At 38.5% G+C, this 17,125-nt stretch overlaps 1 protein-coding gene across 3 annotated transcripts in view; it reads right to left on the bottom strand.

Annotated features, from left to right (window-relative positions):
* LRBA (LPS responsive beige-like anchor protein) overlaps window positions 1–17,125 on the bottom strand; it is a 777,374-nt gene that overhangs the window by 167,295 nt on the left and 592,954 nt on the right. For all 3 annotated transcript variants that reach the window (XM_055405330.2, XM_055405331.2, XM_088827977.1), the window contains exon 47: window positions 2,582–2,734. In XM_055405330.2, coding sequence (XP_055261305.2) covers window positions 2,582–2,734 — 153 coding nt within the window. The remainder of the gene's footprint in view (window positions 1–2,581; window positions 2,735–17,125) is intronic.

Below are 17,125 nucleotides of genomic sequence, written 5' to 3'. Positions count from 1 at the left end.
TGAGTTTTCCAAATTTGCTGGCATATTGAGTGCAGCACTTTCACAGCATCAACGTTTAGGATTTGAAATAGCTCAACTGGAATTTCATCACCTCCACTAGCTTTGCTCATACTGATGCTTTCTAAGGTCCACTTGACTTCACATTCCAGGATGTCTGGCTCTAGGTGAGTGATCACACCATTGTGATTATCTGGGTCATGAAGGTCTTTTTTTAATCTTCTGCTTCCATTAGGTCCATACCATTTCTGTCCTATATTGAACCCATCTTTGCATGAAATGTTCCCTTGGTATCTCCAATTTTCTTGAAGAGATCTCTAGTCTAGTCTTTTCCATTCTATTGTTTTCCTTTATTTCTTTTCAATGATCACTTAAGTAGGTTTTCTTATCTCTACTTGCTATTTTTTGGAAATCTGCATTCAGATGCTTATATCTTTCCTTTTCTCCTTTGCTTTTCGCTTCTCTTCTTTTCACAGCTATTTGTAAGGCCTCCTCAGACAGCCATTTTTCTTTTTTGCATTTCTTTTCCATGGGGATGGTCTTGGTCCCCGTCTCCTGTACAATGTCACGAACCTCCGTCCAGAGCTCATCAGGCACTCTATCTATCAGATCTAGTCCCTTAAATCTATTTCTTACTTCTACTGTATAATCATAATGGATCTGATTTAGGTCATACCTGAATGGTCTAGTGGTTTTCCCTACTTTCTTCAATTTAAGTCTGAATTTGGCAATAAGGAGTTCATGATCTGAGCCAAAAATCAGCTCCCAGTCTTGTTTTTGCTGACTGTATAGAGCTTCTCCATCTTTGGCTGCAAAGGATATAATCAATCTGATTTCGGTGTTGGCCATTTGGTGATGTCCAAGTGTAGAGTCTTCTCTTGTGTTGTTGGAAAAGGGTGTCTGTTATGACCAGTGCATTCTCTTGACAAAACTCTATTAGCCTTTGCCCTGCTTCATTCCATGCTCCAAGGCCAAATTTGCCTGTTACTCCAGGTGTTTATTGATTTCCTACTTTTGCATTCCAGTCCCCTATAATGAAAAGGACATCTTTTGGGGGTGTTAATTTTAAAAGGTCTTGTAGGTCTTCATAGAACCATTCAACTTCAGCTTCTTCAGCATTACTGGTTGAGGCATAGACTTGGATTACCGTGATACTGAATGGTTTACCTTGGAAACAGAGATCATTCTGTCATTTTTGAGACCTCATTAAAGTACTGCATTTCAGGCTCTTTCGTAGACTATGGTGGCTACTCCATTTCTTCTAAGGGATTCCTGCCCACAGTAGTAGATACAATGGTCATCTGAGTTAAATTCACCCATTCCAGTGCTGATTCCTAGAATGTCGACATTCACTCTTGCCGTCTCCTGTTGACCACTTCCAATTTGCCTTGATTCATGCACCTAACATTCCAGGTTCCTATGCAGTATTGCTCTTTACAGCATCGGACCTTGCTTCCCACCAGTCACACCCACAACTGGGTGTTGTTTTTGCTTTGGCTCTGTCTCTTCATTCTTTCTGGAGTTATTTCTCCACTGATCTCCTGTAGCATACTGGGCAGCTACTGACCGGGGGAGTTCATCTTTCAGTGTCCGATCTTTTTGTCTTTTCATACTGTTAGTGGGGTTCTCAAGGCAAGGATACTGAAGTGGTTTTCCATTCCCTTCTCCAGTGACCACATTTTGTCAGAACTCTCCACCATGACCCATCTGTGCTGGGTGGCCCCACACGGCCTGGCTCCTAGTTCCATTGAACTAGACAAGGCTGTGGTCCATGTGATCAGACTGGCTAGTTTTCTGTGACTGTGGTTTCAGTCTGTCTGCCCTCTGATGCCCACTCTTAGTGCCCACTGTCTTAGTGGTACCCTCCCAAAAAAAACAAAAAACATTTTTATTTTGGTGTAAATTAAAAACACAATGAAATTCACATTCAATTTTTAGTATGAAATATGATAAAGATACTACTTTAAAAAAACTGAGAATATGGCTTCCTGATTCCCAACATTTATGAAAGTTAAGGGTAAAAAGGAAAATTCATATTAGTTTTTCATAGAATAATCTAGAACCCATAAAACACGGGACATTAAAGAGTCCACTGGAGGATTCTTAAGAGTGTTCTGCAAGCACAGTTTTAAATTTTAAAGTTTTCCTATTCTAAATATTACATGAAATTTTCTTCAAAAATAGATATAGGTTATAATTTGAAAATCTTATTTCTATTATCAAAATGCTCAATGGCCTTCTAACCTGGAACACAGAATTATGTACTTCTAATGGTACAAGAAACTCAAGTTTGAAAAAGCACAGCATTCTCTAAGAAATTCACTTGTAACTTTCACTTATAATCTTGAATCATCATATTCATATAAAAGTAGCCTAAATACTGCATAAAAGAAACCATTATACCTTTCACGTCAATAAGATTTTATAAAGTATATACAGAGATTTATGAACTATCATGTCACTTTCAGTTATCCCTATCAACTACAGGTTTGTTCAGAAGAGTAAGGGTTAATGATTATACCAACACACGAAATACACTTTGAGAAAAGTTTCATGACAGATAGAGTAGATCATTCCAACTTACCAATCTGTTTATGCGAACAAATTCTTCTGAGGTTTTGGCCCAAGGAGGAAGTTCAACATCAGACACTACTGTCCCATCATCCATTACTCCAAGATTATAATTATTGAAGTTGACAAACATCTCAGAGAGATAATAAAATTCAGGGATCAACTCCTATACAAAAATAAAAGACAAAGTCATATTATAAACTGTAGAAAATTGAAGGTATTTATAAAAAGCCAAACATTTCCTATTATGCAGAGGAACAAAATGAACATAGAAAATTTTTTTCTCTTTTCATATCCTAGCTCTACCACAAAGCATTTGATTGATCACATGCAATCAAATCTATAAAAACACCTTACTGGCTGGTCATATGCTTTCCTTATGACAATTCTTATAACCTCAAAACCCTTAAAATACCAACATTTGAATAACATTTGAGGTTAGAAAACCTATAAACAGAGATTAACATGCCACAATATTAACAATGACTTAAACTAGATTTTTTGTTTAGGTATACGGAATTTTTGCCATAAAAAACCAAAATCTTTATAAACATTAAAAAGCTTTGGTCCATCATGAACCAGAAAGATATTCAATGAAGTTAGCCAGGGTGGAATAATATATTTTGCTCACATTTCAAAACATTCAAGTTTAGTTTGAAGGTACTAACTCTGATAAAAGATAAAAATTTATAATTAGTCTAGAAAATGATGCGCATGAGAAATAGTAAATTAAATATGACTTAAATAAGGACATCTAAAACACACTTTAACAAGATACTTAATAAGCACAAAAATGCAACCAGTTAGGTTTTTGAGTACAATAAGCCCCATGTATAATTATTTCAGAGGTCCTGCAGATCAGACTTGAAATCCAGTCTTGACATGGGTCAGTGACTCAGTGGTCTTTCAGCTACCCCCTCAGGGCCAGCTATGGCAGCCTGGCTTTCCAAATGGTTGAGTAAAATAGGGAGGTCATCAGATTTTGGACAAGGTCAGTATGAATTCACTAGAGCAAAGAAAACAAATTCAGCAGGAATTAAGCTACTATCACCTCCATCATCCATGTGAAATGCTGCCTGACTTTGAGTCGCACATCCTTCGTTTACAATCACAACAATTAACTAAGCAGGGTAGAAATGACCCTGTCCTCTGAATGCCTGGCAACCACACGATCACTAACTGGAAAAACATTTAAACTTAACAAAAAAATTTTAAAAGGAAGAATCCTATTAAAAGTTTAATCATAAACAAAATGGTACAGTGATCATACAAAAATTTTAAGATTTTCTTCTCCAAAATGATGCATGTAAGTCTAACAAAAGACATTTATATGCTATTTTATGCAACAAAAAGCTACATTCAATTTGTTTGAGCATTTACTGCATGAGATGAGTCAAGTACTAAAATAAGCTCTTAATAAACATCACATTTAAACTTAACAACTTATCCCATTTAATCTTCACAACAATTTTACAAGGTGAGGTATCATCGCCATTTAAAGAATCAACTAAGGCTCAAAGAACTTAAGCAATTCATGTAAGGTTATACAGCTGATTTATGATAAATTTGGAAATTAGAGAAACATGTAGATTGACATTAAACTCTATGTAGTTAAAGCCTCTGTACTTAATCATCAAATAAGCATTGACTCTACTTACATAGTATACACAGTGCTAAACATTAAAAGATGTTTTTAACATACATTCTAAGCACTTTTTTTTAAAAAGTAAACAAAAACTTTCCATTTTTCCATAAGAAAATTAGTTCTCCTGAAAAAAAGTTACATACATACACACACACGCGCACGTGCACACACACACGCGCACGCGCGCGCGTGCACACACACACACACCCACCCACCCACCCACACACACACGTTCCGATGGTGGCTCAGTGGTAAAGAACTTGCCTGTGAAGGCAGGAGGTGTTGTGTTCGATCCCTGGGTCAGGAAGATGCCCTGGAGAAGGAAATGGCAACCCACTCCAGTGTTTTGCCTGGGAAATTGCAAGGAGAGAGGAGTCTGGCAGGCTACAGTCCATGGGGTCACAAAAGAGCTGGATACGACTTATTCCATGGCCATTTTTTTAACCCATATATGGATATGCCGCTTTATAACTATCAATTTGCTGAAGTATGCGGTAATACTTGTGTACCCCTACCCTCACCCTAACACTCACAGAGGATGTCATCCTTCTTCTGCCTGTTACACACACTATGCTTCTCTGGAGGAATTCTCCTAGGAGTCAAAACAATTATAATGGCTGAATTTTGGATGCTAGGTTTCTCCCAAGTTTTTATTTGGGAGATCAGTCACCTGCATCATAAATCAGAGATACATATTACACAGTAAAAATATACAAAAAATATACTCTTTCTTGAGACCATATCTAGAAAGCAGAAAGGGGACAAACGACCTTTCACAGCAATTTTCTTAAAAATAAAATCTTTAATTCTTCTTATGTAGTACCAAAGTTCTTATGATATTTTTATGTTTTTTCCTGTCTTCTACATCTCTCATTTTATTTAGCTAAATAAACTGACAAAAATATATTTGCTCAAAACATAAATGCTCTTCATTGGTTCTTTTACAAGTTCTAAATTCAATTAACAGAATTATATTTTGTTCATAGCCCATTTTATTTAACAATATAAGTTCATTATGTAGCCCACCAGGTTCCTCTGTCCATGGAATTCTCCAAGCAAGAACACTGGAGTGGGTTTTCATTTCCTTTTCCAGAGGATCTTCCTGATTCAGGGATTGAACATGTCTTGCCTGTATTGCAGGCATCTGAACCACCAGGGAAGCCCTTATCCTAAATGTAAATTCAGTTAACTTATCTCAAAGTAAAATAGAGCAAAATTATATATAAAACAAACAAGAAATTTTTAATAAAAGATATGACTGGACCACGTTAAACTTTCAGTTGTATCTTTTCTATAATGCTGGTAGGGAGGTAAAAACTTATCAATTTCCATAATTACCATAGACTTTATTTGTGAGTTCCTACTAAAGATAGATACCCTATAAATTTTGTATAAAGGATGCTATAAAGATGCTCAAAACTAAAACTGTAAACTTTATCAATTAAAAATTAATGGAGCTCTGTTCGCTGTTGTGTGGCTGGCTGGATGGGAGGGGCCTTTGCGGGGGAATGGATGCATGTATATGTATGGCTGAGTCCTTTCGCTGCCCACCTGAAACTATCACAACAGTGTTAATGGGCTATGCCCCAGTACAAAACAGACGCGTAAACAAAAACAAAACTATAAACGCAATAGAAATTAGGCTTCATATTTCACTTGAAATGTATTGGGATGGGAATTCTGTGCTATGCTTCTCTACTTTTTACTTCTCAATTTCCCACTCCATACATCCTTCCAATTTCAAGACAGTTATCAGGCAATTCCAGAATATTTGCAGGGTCCAGAGAAGAGGCCTCCTGAAAACATCCCTGTTTTCTGTCTTTTGTGAAAGTCTAAGCAAACAGGACACTATGTAAAATGCCCAGGAGAAGCAGTGTCAAGAGTGAGTATTTTCTAAAAGACAGAAATCAAACACAAGAGAGATTTTCCCCAGAATTAGGGAACCAAGTTTCTCAAAATTGGTAGTCAGTGTTCTGTCAGTCAAAGGAGTAGGGGAGGGGATAGTCTGGAACCTAGGGGATAGTAAGTAGTAATCAGGATTGCAGCTTGTTCATATGGTGCCTCTATATGAATTAGAAAAAAAGCAATCTTTCAGGGCTAATTCAGTCACAAGAGAACTCAGTTTGGTGGGTGTAGTATAGGTAGATTTGGGCTTCTCTTCTTTCCTTCAGTCAAGCCCCCTTACACACAGAACAATCTGCCCACCGGCACACATGCTCCATGATGGTGCACTTAGGTAAGCGAGTCACTTGGCACCAGGGCTTCTGGCATCAGCAAATACTTAACTCAAGCTTGGATAATCAACAGAGCTGCCAGCTTCCAAAAGACCATACATCCTAAACAATGAGGATATATTACTAGTGAAAAAGATGAACTGAAGATGTGAAAGCCAATTTTTTTAGGTACCACACAAGCCTGTATCTCATTCAAGCTGTGGGAAAGGAGGCCTTTGTCCAAACCATCTAATGACTGTGAATAAATTTCATACTAGCCAGATATGAAGATCTGAATTCAAATGAAGACATTTCTTATATACTTGAGTTAGTGGTTACGGACTTAAATTTATACAGTTGATCCTTGGAAAACACATTTAACTTATATGCAGAGTACATCATGCAAAATGCCAGGGTGGATGAATCACAAGCTGGGAGAAATATCAATAACCTCAGATATGCAGATGATACCACTTTAATGACAGAAAGTAAAGAGGAACTAAAGAGAGACTCAAGACAAAGGTGAAATAGGAGAGTGAAAAAGCTGGCTTAAAACTCAACATTCAGAAAACAAAGATCATGCCATCTGGTCCTTACCACTTCATCGCAAATAGAATGGGAAAATGTGGAAACAGTGTCAGATTTCATTTCCTTGGGCTCCAAAATTAATGCAGATGATGACTGCAGCCACAAAATTAAAAGATGCTTGCTCCCTGGAAGAATAGCTATGACAAACCTAGAGAGTGTATTATAAAGCAGCGACATTACCCTGCCGACAAAAGTCCATATAGTAAAAGCTACAGTTTTTCCAGTGGTCATGTATGGATGTGAGAGTTGGACCAGAAAGAAGGCTGAGTGCTGAAAAATTGGTACTTTTGAACTATGGTGTTGGAGAAGACTCTTGAGAGTCCTCTGGACTGCAAGGAGATCAAACCTAAAGGAAATCAACCCTGAATATTCACTGGAAGGTCTGGTGCTGAAGTTCCAGTACTTTGTTCACCTGATGTGAAGAGCCGGCTCACTGGAAAAGACCCTGATGTTGGGAAAGACGGAGAGCAAGAGGAGAAGCGGGCGACAGAGGATGAGATGGTTGGATGGCATCACTGACTCAATATACATGAATCTGAGCAAACTCGGGGAGACAGTGAAGGACAGGGAAGTCTGGCGTGCTGCAGTTCACGGGGTCTCAAAGCAACTGAACAACAACAACCCTCCACCCAGGCACAAACTGGCATTTCATATCTGCAGTTCCTCTGTACCTTGCATAGGTGGTTCTGAATCCATGGATTCAACCAATCCTGGACAGGGTAGTACTATAGTATTTACTATTGAAAAAAATCCAGAGATAAGTGCACCCATGCAGTTCAAACCTATGTTGGTCAAGAGTCAACTGTATTTAAATAATAAAAAGGTACTAATATATTCAGTCACAATTATTTCTAGGAAACAAAATGATAGAACTCACTATGAGTAGAGTAAAACTTTTTTAAAGTTTCCGTTACTTGATTCTTTAATATTCTTTGATGTAAGCATTAGATAGATATGAAGCGTTATATAGCTATCACAATCATAAAGAAATTCACTTCTTTGTTACTCTACAAAGAAGCGTGTTAGAATCTGGGAAATGGAGACGTAAGTGTTACTTCTCCTCTACAGATCTGCTGCTGCTGCTGCTAAGTCACTTCAGTCGTGTCCGACTCTGTGTGACCCCACAGACGGAAGCCCACCAGGCTCCCCCGTCCTGGGACTCTCCAGGCAAGAACACTGGAGTGGGTTGCCATTTCCTTCTCCAATGTGTGAAAGTGAAAAGTGAAAGTGAAGTCACTCAGTCGTGTCCGACCCCTAGCGACCCCATGGACTGCAGCCTACCAGGCTCCTCCATCCATGGGATTTTCTAGGCAAGAGTACTGGAGTGGCTTGCCATTGCCTTCTCCGCCTCTACAGATCACAGATGCAAATTCTTAAACAGTGGAAGGATATGTTAATTGGGAGTAAACTGGTTGTATGCACAAACAGCCTTCTAGAAATTCAAAAGAAAAAAAAGGATGCCTAAAAGTTGGGGTTGTCAGAGAAAGTTCTGGGGGGAAGAACATAATATACTGTACTTTCCTAATATAACACTCATCAAACTATATTGCTCCCTCTAATTGACAGCTCCAGGAGATTAAGGACTTTATGTGTCTTGAGATACCTCCAAAGCCTAGATAGAGTAAGTGGCACATTTATTTATTTATTCAGTAAAAACCTCTTGAAGAATGGTAGTTACATTCTCCTGATTGAAGAATGATAGTTACAATCAAAGATAAATAGCAGAGGGTAAAGACAACCGCCCTGACAAGCAGAATATCTTAACAAGAGGTACAGAGATTGAAACATGCATATATCATTTTGTTTTCAATGAGCAATGAAGAACTATTCAGCTGGTTTGGAGAAGACTATATTCATGGAACAGGAGGTAATTTAAAATTGGACACATGCTTCCAGTACATTAAAACTGAAGAGAAAGATTATGATAAAGTATCTAATATAGTATAAAGGACATCATCAATTAAAGACAATTAAGTAAAAAGTAAGTATAATACTGAAAACATATTATAATCTCACTATAAGGAGATCTGCAAAAGTAAATCAGTTGATGAAATTTGAATATCCTCGTAATAGGAAATAAACAGCTGAACTCAACTGAGGTACACCAACATCTAACCAAAGAAACAAGTATATATACTGCCTAAATTTTACTATGGATGATAATGACATTCAAGTTACATGCAGAATTCCATTTAAATCCTAAAAGCAGCTTTCTAAAAACCATGACTTTATATAACACTAAATATTACAGTTCAGAATTATCTCCTTTGACAGATGAAATTTAGTGACAGAGTCAAAGATTATGTCTCTCTAATACTTCTAACGTACATTTACAAAGTGAAGTATGTTTTATATTCATCAGAACAGAACATTCAGTTCTGGATAAAAAACACATGTTCAGCAATTCTTTAAAATATCAGTGGAAAATGATAAGTAAACAACACTGACAGAAGACAGAGGTATTTACAATTCACATTTTCTTTGGACTTGCTGACAATAAGTTTAATCTTTATCACTTAATTAGGTGGATAGGTCTTAGAGGTAAGTAACATGGTCAAAATGTAGTGTATCATCTCTTAAAATACAAGTTTGAAAGGTTCAACCAGAGGTTATACCACAGTTAAGGATAAGCCCATTGCTTTGATCACAAATCCCCAGGCTTTCATGGCATAATGACAAGGATTGGTTGTGACCACACATATGTTTGGTTTTCTTTACTAAGGTACAATCCGCATTGATATAAGTGGACTCTGCAGCAAGGCTGCACGATTCACCTTCTGAGAGTCACCAATTCTATCCATTGAATTAAAACCATCACTTCAATAATATCCAGGCAACCATGACAAATACTAGTCTTTTAATCCAAAGAAATAAGGTAATCAAAACTGAAATAAGAACAAAGATGCTACTTCACAACTAAAGTTAAATGTTTTTTTCTTTTTCGTTAAAATATGAAATCCTGACAAGTCAAATATAAGCATGACAGAAAAGTAACTAATTTAATATATACTGCTTTGGGGATACTGATGGTGAAAAAAAAAAGATGTGAAAGCAAAATTTTAGATTATATACTGTCTATTCAACTTACTGGTCACATGGTTTTAATTTAACTTTTCTAACCCTTGAAAGTGTAGTCACTCAGTAGTGTCTGACTCTTTGCAACCCCATGAACTGCAGCCCACCAGGCTCCTGTATCCATGGAATTCTCTTGCAAGTATACGGGAGTGGATTGCCATTCCCTTCTCCAGAGGATTTTCCCAAACCAGGCATCAAACCTGTGTCTCCCACACTGCTGGCAGATTCTTTACCATTGGAGCAACCAGGGCAGCCTTATTTACCTCAAGTGACATTTCTAAAGCACAGGGTTATTGTGAGGCTAATATGAGATAATATAGAATTCTACAAGCACAAAATATCTTACTATTATTACTATCATCATTAATGTGCCCCTGATAACAATCCCAAATTAGAGACTTGACCTGCCTGATTCTCAAAGCCAATAGGTAACTCAATGATGACAGATATTCTTAAAAGCATTTAACATAATCCTAAGGGCATTGACTCACTGGAAAAGACTCTGATGCTGGGAAGCATTGGGGGCGGGAGGAGACGGGGACGACAGAGAATGAGATGGCTGGATGGCATCACCGACTTGATGGACATGAGTTTGAGTGAACTCCAGGAGTTGATGGACAGGGAGGCCTGGAGTGCTGTGATGCATGGGGTCGCGGAGAGTCGGACACGACTGAGCGACTGGACTGAACTGAACTGAAGGGCATTTAACAAAATCTACTTGTAAAAGTAAATATGACCACAAAAGTATTTGAGACTTAATAGTTCCTACTAAATAGCCATCACATTTAAAACAGATTTATTTATTTTTAGTAACAATGACAGCATAGCTTCACATGCCTCATTTTATGATGCATACTCTCAATACTTTATAGCAATTTCCCTCTTTCAAACACATTTTTTCACCTGCAGATTTGGAACGGACATCTTCACTGTATCTTTTGCTGTTTCAGATGCCTATCTTCCAGGACAGTGCAATTTGGGGAGAGATAATGGACATTAATGATGCAAATAATAGGTAAGCAGTGACTGCCAGAAGATGGACTGTAAAGCTTTTCTGGAGCAAGTTATAAAATACATATATATTGCTTCAAGTATGGGGAAGAACTATTAACACCAGTATCTAAAATATATTAATGAATAATTTACATTTTTTCACTGAACAAATATATAAGACCACTAATTCAAAAAACAAACTACAGCTGACCTGTGTAAAATTTTATAATTCAGGAAGATAGGAACAATTTCTAAGTGCTTTAAAACAATTTTTTTCTGCCCAGTTAGTAAGTAGCATAAGAAAAACATTCAGTTTCTCAAGTACTTTTTGTCAAAGAATAAGAACAACAAAAAATGATTCATTGTAGACACAAGAGTACAAAACTCAATACTAAAAAAAATATTAGTACATAGGTATATCATTTAACTTAACAGAAGCAGAAGATATTAAGAAGAGGTGGCAAGAATACACAGAAGAACTGTACAACAAAGATCTTCACGACCAAGATAATCATGATGGCGTGATCACTCACCTGGAGCCAGACATCTTGGAATGTGAAGTCAAGTGAGCCTTAGAAAGCATCACTACGAACAAAGCTAGTGGAGGTGATGGAATTCCAGTTGAGCTATTTCAAATCCTAAACGATGATGCTGTGAAAGTGCTGCACTCAATATGCCAGCAAATTTGGAAAACTCAGCAGTGGCCACAGGACAGGGAAAGGTCAGTCTTCATTCCAATCCCAAAGAAAGGCAATGCCAAAGAATGCTCAAGCTACCACACAATTGCACTCATCTCACATGCTAGTAAAGTCATGCTCAAAATTCTCCAAGCCAGGCTTCAGCAATATGTGAACCGTGAACTTCCAGATGTTCAAGCAGGTTTTAGAAAAGCCAGAGGCACCAGAGATCAAATTGCCAATATCCGCTGGATCATGGAGAAAGCAAGAAAATTCCAGAAAAACATCTATTTCTGCTTCATTGACTATGCCAAAGCTTTTGACTGTGTGGATCACAATAAACTGTGGAAGATTCTGAAAGAGATGGGAATACCAGACCACCTGACCTGCCTCTTGAGAAACCTGTATGCAGGTCAGGAAGCAACAGTCAGAACTGGACATGGAACAACAGACTGGTTCCACATAGGAAAAGGAGTACGTCAAGGCTGCATATTGTCACCCTGCTTATTTAACTTCTATGCAGAGTACATCATGAGGAACGCTGGGCTGGAAGAAGCACAAGCTGGAATCAAGATTGCTGGAAGAAATATCAGTAACCTCAGATATGCAGATGACACCACCCTTATGGCAGAAAGTGAAGAGGAACTAAAAAGCCTCTTGATGAAAGTGAAAGAGGAGAGTGAAAAGGTTGGCTTGAAGCTCAACATTCAGAAAACAAAGATCATGGCATCTGGTCCCATCACTTCATGGGAAATAGATGGAAAAACAGTGGAGACAGTGTCAGACTTTATTTTTTGGGGCTCCAAAATCACTGCAGATGCTGATTGCAGCCATGAAATTAAAAGACGCTTACTCCTTGGAAGGAAAGCTATGACCAACCTAGATAGCATATTAAAAAGCAGAGACATTACTTTGCCAACCAAGGTCCGTCTCGTCAAGGCTATGGTTTTTCCAGTGGTCATGTATGGATGTGAGAGTTGGACTGGGAAGAAAGCTGATCGCCGAAGAATTGATGCTTTTGAACTGTGGTGCTGGAGAAGACTCTTGAGAGTCCCTTGGACTGCAAGGAGATCCAACCAGTCCATTCTAAAGGACATCAATCCTGGGTGTTCATTGGAAGGCCTGATGCTAAAGCTGAAACTCCAATACTTTGGCCACCTCATCCAACGAGTTGACTCACTGGAAAAGACTCTGATGCTGGGAAAGGTTGGGGGTGGGAGGAGAAGGGGACGACAGAGAATGAGATGGCTGGATGGCATCACCGACTCTGTGGACATGAGTTTGAGTGAACTCCGGGAGTTACTGATGGACAGGGAGGCCTGGCGTGCTGTGATTCATGGGGTTGCAAAGAGTCGGACACGACTGAGCGACTGAACTGATATCATTTAACTTACAGATGCATGAAAAAGAAAAGGGTTAAAAAGACGTGGCTAAATTAACAAATCTATAAGTTATGTACAAAAATGTGGACGAACACAAATGCAGTTCAGTTAAGAGTGTGAGTGTTCCACATTGTTACAGAAGAAGTAAGACAGCTTGGGCTCACTCGAATGTGGATGTGAAACAGAGAGAGACTAAAGAGAGAGACTGCCAAAACAACAGAGAGATGGAGGAGAGAAGGAGAGGGAGAAGGAGACGGAGAGAGGGAGAAGGGAGAGGGAGGTGAGGAGCAAGGGAGGAGGGAGGGAGATACACGTGTCAGAAACGTGCAAAGATGTATCGAAAAGGGCAAGATTTTAATTCTACTTTCGTTTAGCATGATTAAAATTCTGAATTATTTAAAAGTTTGTTTGAAAATAGGAAGAATAGATGAAGAATATAAAACTATCAAGTCATCCCAACTTAAGCTTTTTCTCTTAACAAATACTTCAAGAAATACATATCCAGCAATTATGTTCTACTAACTATAGCTAAACATTTTCTTATAAACGGCTCTAATGCTGATGCTATCAGCATCTGTGGAATGTATTATGGTAGAAGACATGCTGACAGAGGAGAAAAGAAACCTAACTTATCTTCAGATCACAGCCCCTGGGGTTTCTGAAGTAGTGGAGGGCAAGTCAAAGGTCTCATGTTAAACAAATCTCACAGCACACATACAAAACTATTTTCTGATCATCTCTATTTTGTATTATTACTTCTAATGAACAGATATACATTTAATACCTTTAAGGGTTATTAAAGCTAAAACCAATTCTGTATAATATTACTGATGTCCATTTATTTTTAAAATTCTATTTAATAAACTCCTAGGATTTAATCACATTCTATTTAAGTATGGAATATGCTGTACTGATCTTACTAATTTCATAACAGTAAAATATTGCACTCATCACTAATAATACACAAAAACTTATAGATTTTTAAATTGAATATCCAAGATACAATCAGCAGCAGGATGCCATTATGCACTTCTTTTGTAAAGTTACGTGAGTAAAAACTCAGTATGTCTTAACTGTAAAACGGTAGGAATCTGGAGTATTATTAACTCTTGGTCAGCAGATGATATTCAGCTACCAGTTCTCAAATATGAGATGTCGGAAGCCCCAGTGAAGTACCTACCCATTGGATTTTGCTGTACCCTTCTGGTGGAAATGGCCAGACACTCTCCTTTTTCTCCTCAAATGACCTCTCTATTCCAGGCTTTTTCACTGACGCCTCTTTTCTTGATACATTTATATCTACTCATTCATTCATTCAACCAATATTTATTGATTTCTAACTAAATGCAAGGCATTGTTCTAAATGCTGAGGTTACCCAGTGAACAAAACAGAAAGTCCCCACCTTCGCAGAGCTCTAGCTATGGAGACATGAAATAAACAAACTAATGTATGTATCATATCAAATGGTGGCAAGCATTATATTTAAAACAAACAAACAAAAAAGGCAAGATAAAGGGATAGAAAATGATGGTGGTTGGGCAGTGTTATTTTAGAGAGAGAGTTCAGGCAAGTCCACTCTGAGGAGGTGACATTTGACCAGAGACCTAAATGAAAAATAAATAAATGGGAAAAGTGGTTGTGGCAGAGAGAACATCACATGCAAAGCCACCAAAACAGGAGTAGGCTTGGCATTTTTGAAGAGGAACAAAGGCAAGTGAGGCTACAGCAGAGTAAAGACATGAATGATGAATGCCTCATCAATGAAGCAACCGGACAACACAGGGCGACAGTAAGAACCTGAATTCTGCTCTAAGTGAGATGAGCGGTCATTGGAAGGATGCGAGCACAGGATGTCATCTGACTAACAAAACAGAAAGATTATTCTCGCTGCTCAATAGAGAAAACCCCACATGGGGAGCAGGTGAAGTGAGAATTTATAGCCACTTGCACGGGGGTCCTAGTGATGGATGTGGTGATACAGGTTATGTTCTAGACATATTCTGCAGGTTGATTAGATGAGTAATGAGGTGTGTGTGTCAGGGAGGAACAAAGATTCCAAGGTTACCAAAGGGCTGAGCAAACTGGGGAAACAGTGCTATCTTTCACTGGGATGGCAAATGCAGGTATTGAACAGGATTTTTTTCTTCAGGATGGAGAGGAGAGTAAGAGGGAAGTACAGAGTTTGATACTGGACATGTTCAGTTTAAAACATCTATAAACATACACATAGCTCAAAGGGAAATAGATACACAGCTCTAGAATTCAGGGGAGAGCCAAGAGGTGAGGTGTGATCACCCAGGGAGCAAATGTGGACACAAAAGAGATCTAAAGACAAGACAAAAGGTATTCCAGTAATTTACGGTGTGAAAACAAGATAATCTAGTAAAGGAGACAGAGAAGACAGTCAAGAGAAGGTAGGTGGCTCCTTCACCAAGCAAAGGAAGTTATAAGGAAAATGAATCAATTGGTTGTGTCAATAATGCTGACAGATCAAGTACCAGGAGAACTGAAAATCTGCAGTTGATAACATGTACAGACTGCCAGAAGAATATCAATAGAGATGCAGATGACACCACCCAAATGGCAGAAAGCAAAAGAATTAAAGAGCCTCTTCATGAAGGTGAAAGAGGAGAGTGAAAAAGCTGGCTTAAAACTCAACATTCAAAAAACGAAGATCATGGCATCCAGTTCCATCACTTCAGGCAAACAGACTTTATTTTCTTGGGCTCCAAAATCACTGCAGAAGGTGGGTGCAACCATGAAATTAAAAGACACTGGCTCCTTAGAACAAAAGTTATGACAAACTTAGACAGAGTATTAAAAAGCAGACACATTACTTTGCTGACAAAGGTCTGTATAGTCAAAGCTACGGTTTCTCTAGTAGTCATGTATGGATGTGAAAGCTGGACAATAAAGAAGCACCAAAGCACTGATGCCTTCAAACTGTGGTGTTGGAGAAGACTCCTGAGAGTCCCTTGGACAGCAAGGATCAAACCAGTCAATCCTAAAGGAAATGAACCCTGAATATTCATTGGAAGGACTGATAAAGCTGAAGTTTCAATACTTGGGCCACCTGATACGAAGAGCTAACTCATTGGAAAAGACCCTGATGCTGGGAAAGATTGAAGGTAGGAGGAAAGGGGGACAGCAGAGGACGAGATGGTTGGATGGCATCACTGACTCAATGGACATGAGTTTCAGCAAACTCCAGGAGTTGGCGATGGACAGGGAGGCCTGGCGTGCTGCAGTCCACGGGGTCACAAAGAGTCAGACACGACTGAGCCACTGAACAACAACAAGGCTGCTCATCAACAATTCTGATAAGACTGATGTTGCTAACGTGGTGGAGAAGCAAGCTAGATTCGAGTGGGCTTGGAAGATGGCAGGAGCTAAGTGGAGATCAAGAGACTAGACAATTGTTTTGAGGAGTTCAAGATAAACACCACCTAATATTTCTTCTTCTACAGGCCTATGACACTATTCTGAACTGGGTCATAGTATTCTGGTTATTCTGAAAATATATCTACATGTCAAAAACTGAATTCACAAATTTGATCTCTGCACCAGCTTCAGTATAATTCATAGAATAATTATTTATCTAGGCACCCAGTCTAAAGAATCATCTTTATGCCTTCCCATCCCTTAACAGTCAACTAGGTGCCAAACCTGGTGAATTACTTTTCACTCATCCCCTGAATTCATCTCCTTAGCTCTTCAACAAGTTGAGGCTCTTATCGTCTTTACTTTTAACTGTCATAGCCTCTTAATATCTCTCCCACCTCTAAGCTCTCATCCGTTTATCCCATCCCATGGATCTACTTTCCATTCTGCTGCCAAAGCACTTTTTTTTTATAACAGAGCCAATTAGTGTAAAATCATAAATGAATCCTCGTAGGCTAAAGCAGGGGATAGGAAAATACAGCCCAGGGCTCAAGAAACTGCGACTTGTTTAGTAAATGAAATTTTATAGGAACAAAGTCTGT

This window comes from Moschus berezovskii, chromosome 19, assembly GCF_049115385.1.
Source record: "Moschus berezovskii isolate FMDL1 chromosome 19, NW_MosBer_1.0, whole genome shotgun sequence".
Classification (NCBI taxonomy): Eukaryota; Metazoa; Chordata; class Mammalia; order Artiodactyla; family Moschidae; genus Moschus; species Moschus berezovskii.
The sequence above is the reverse complement of the archived record's forward strand: the minus strand, read 5'-3'. Positions and strand labels throughout refer to the sequence as shown.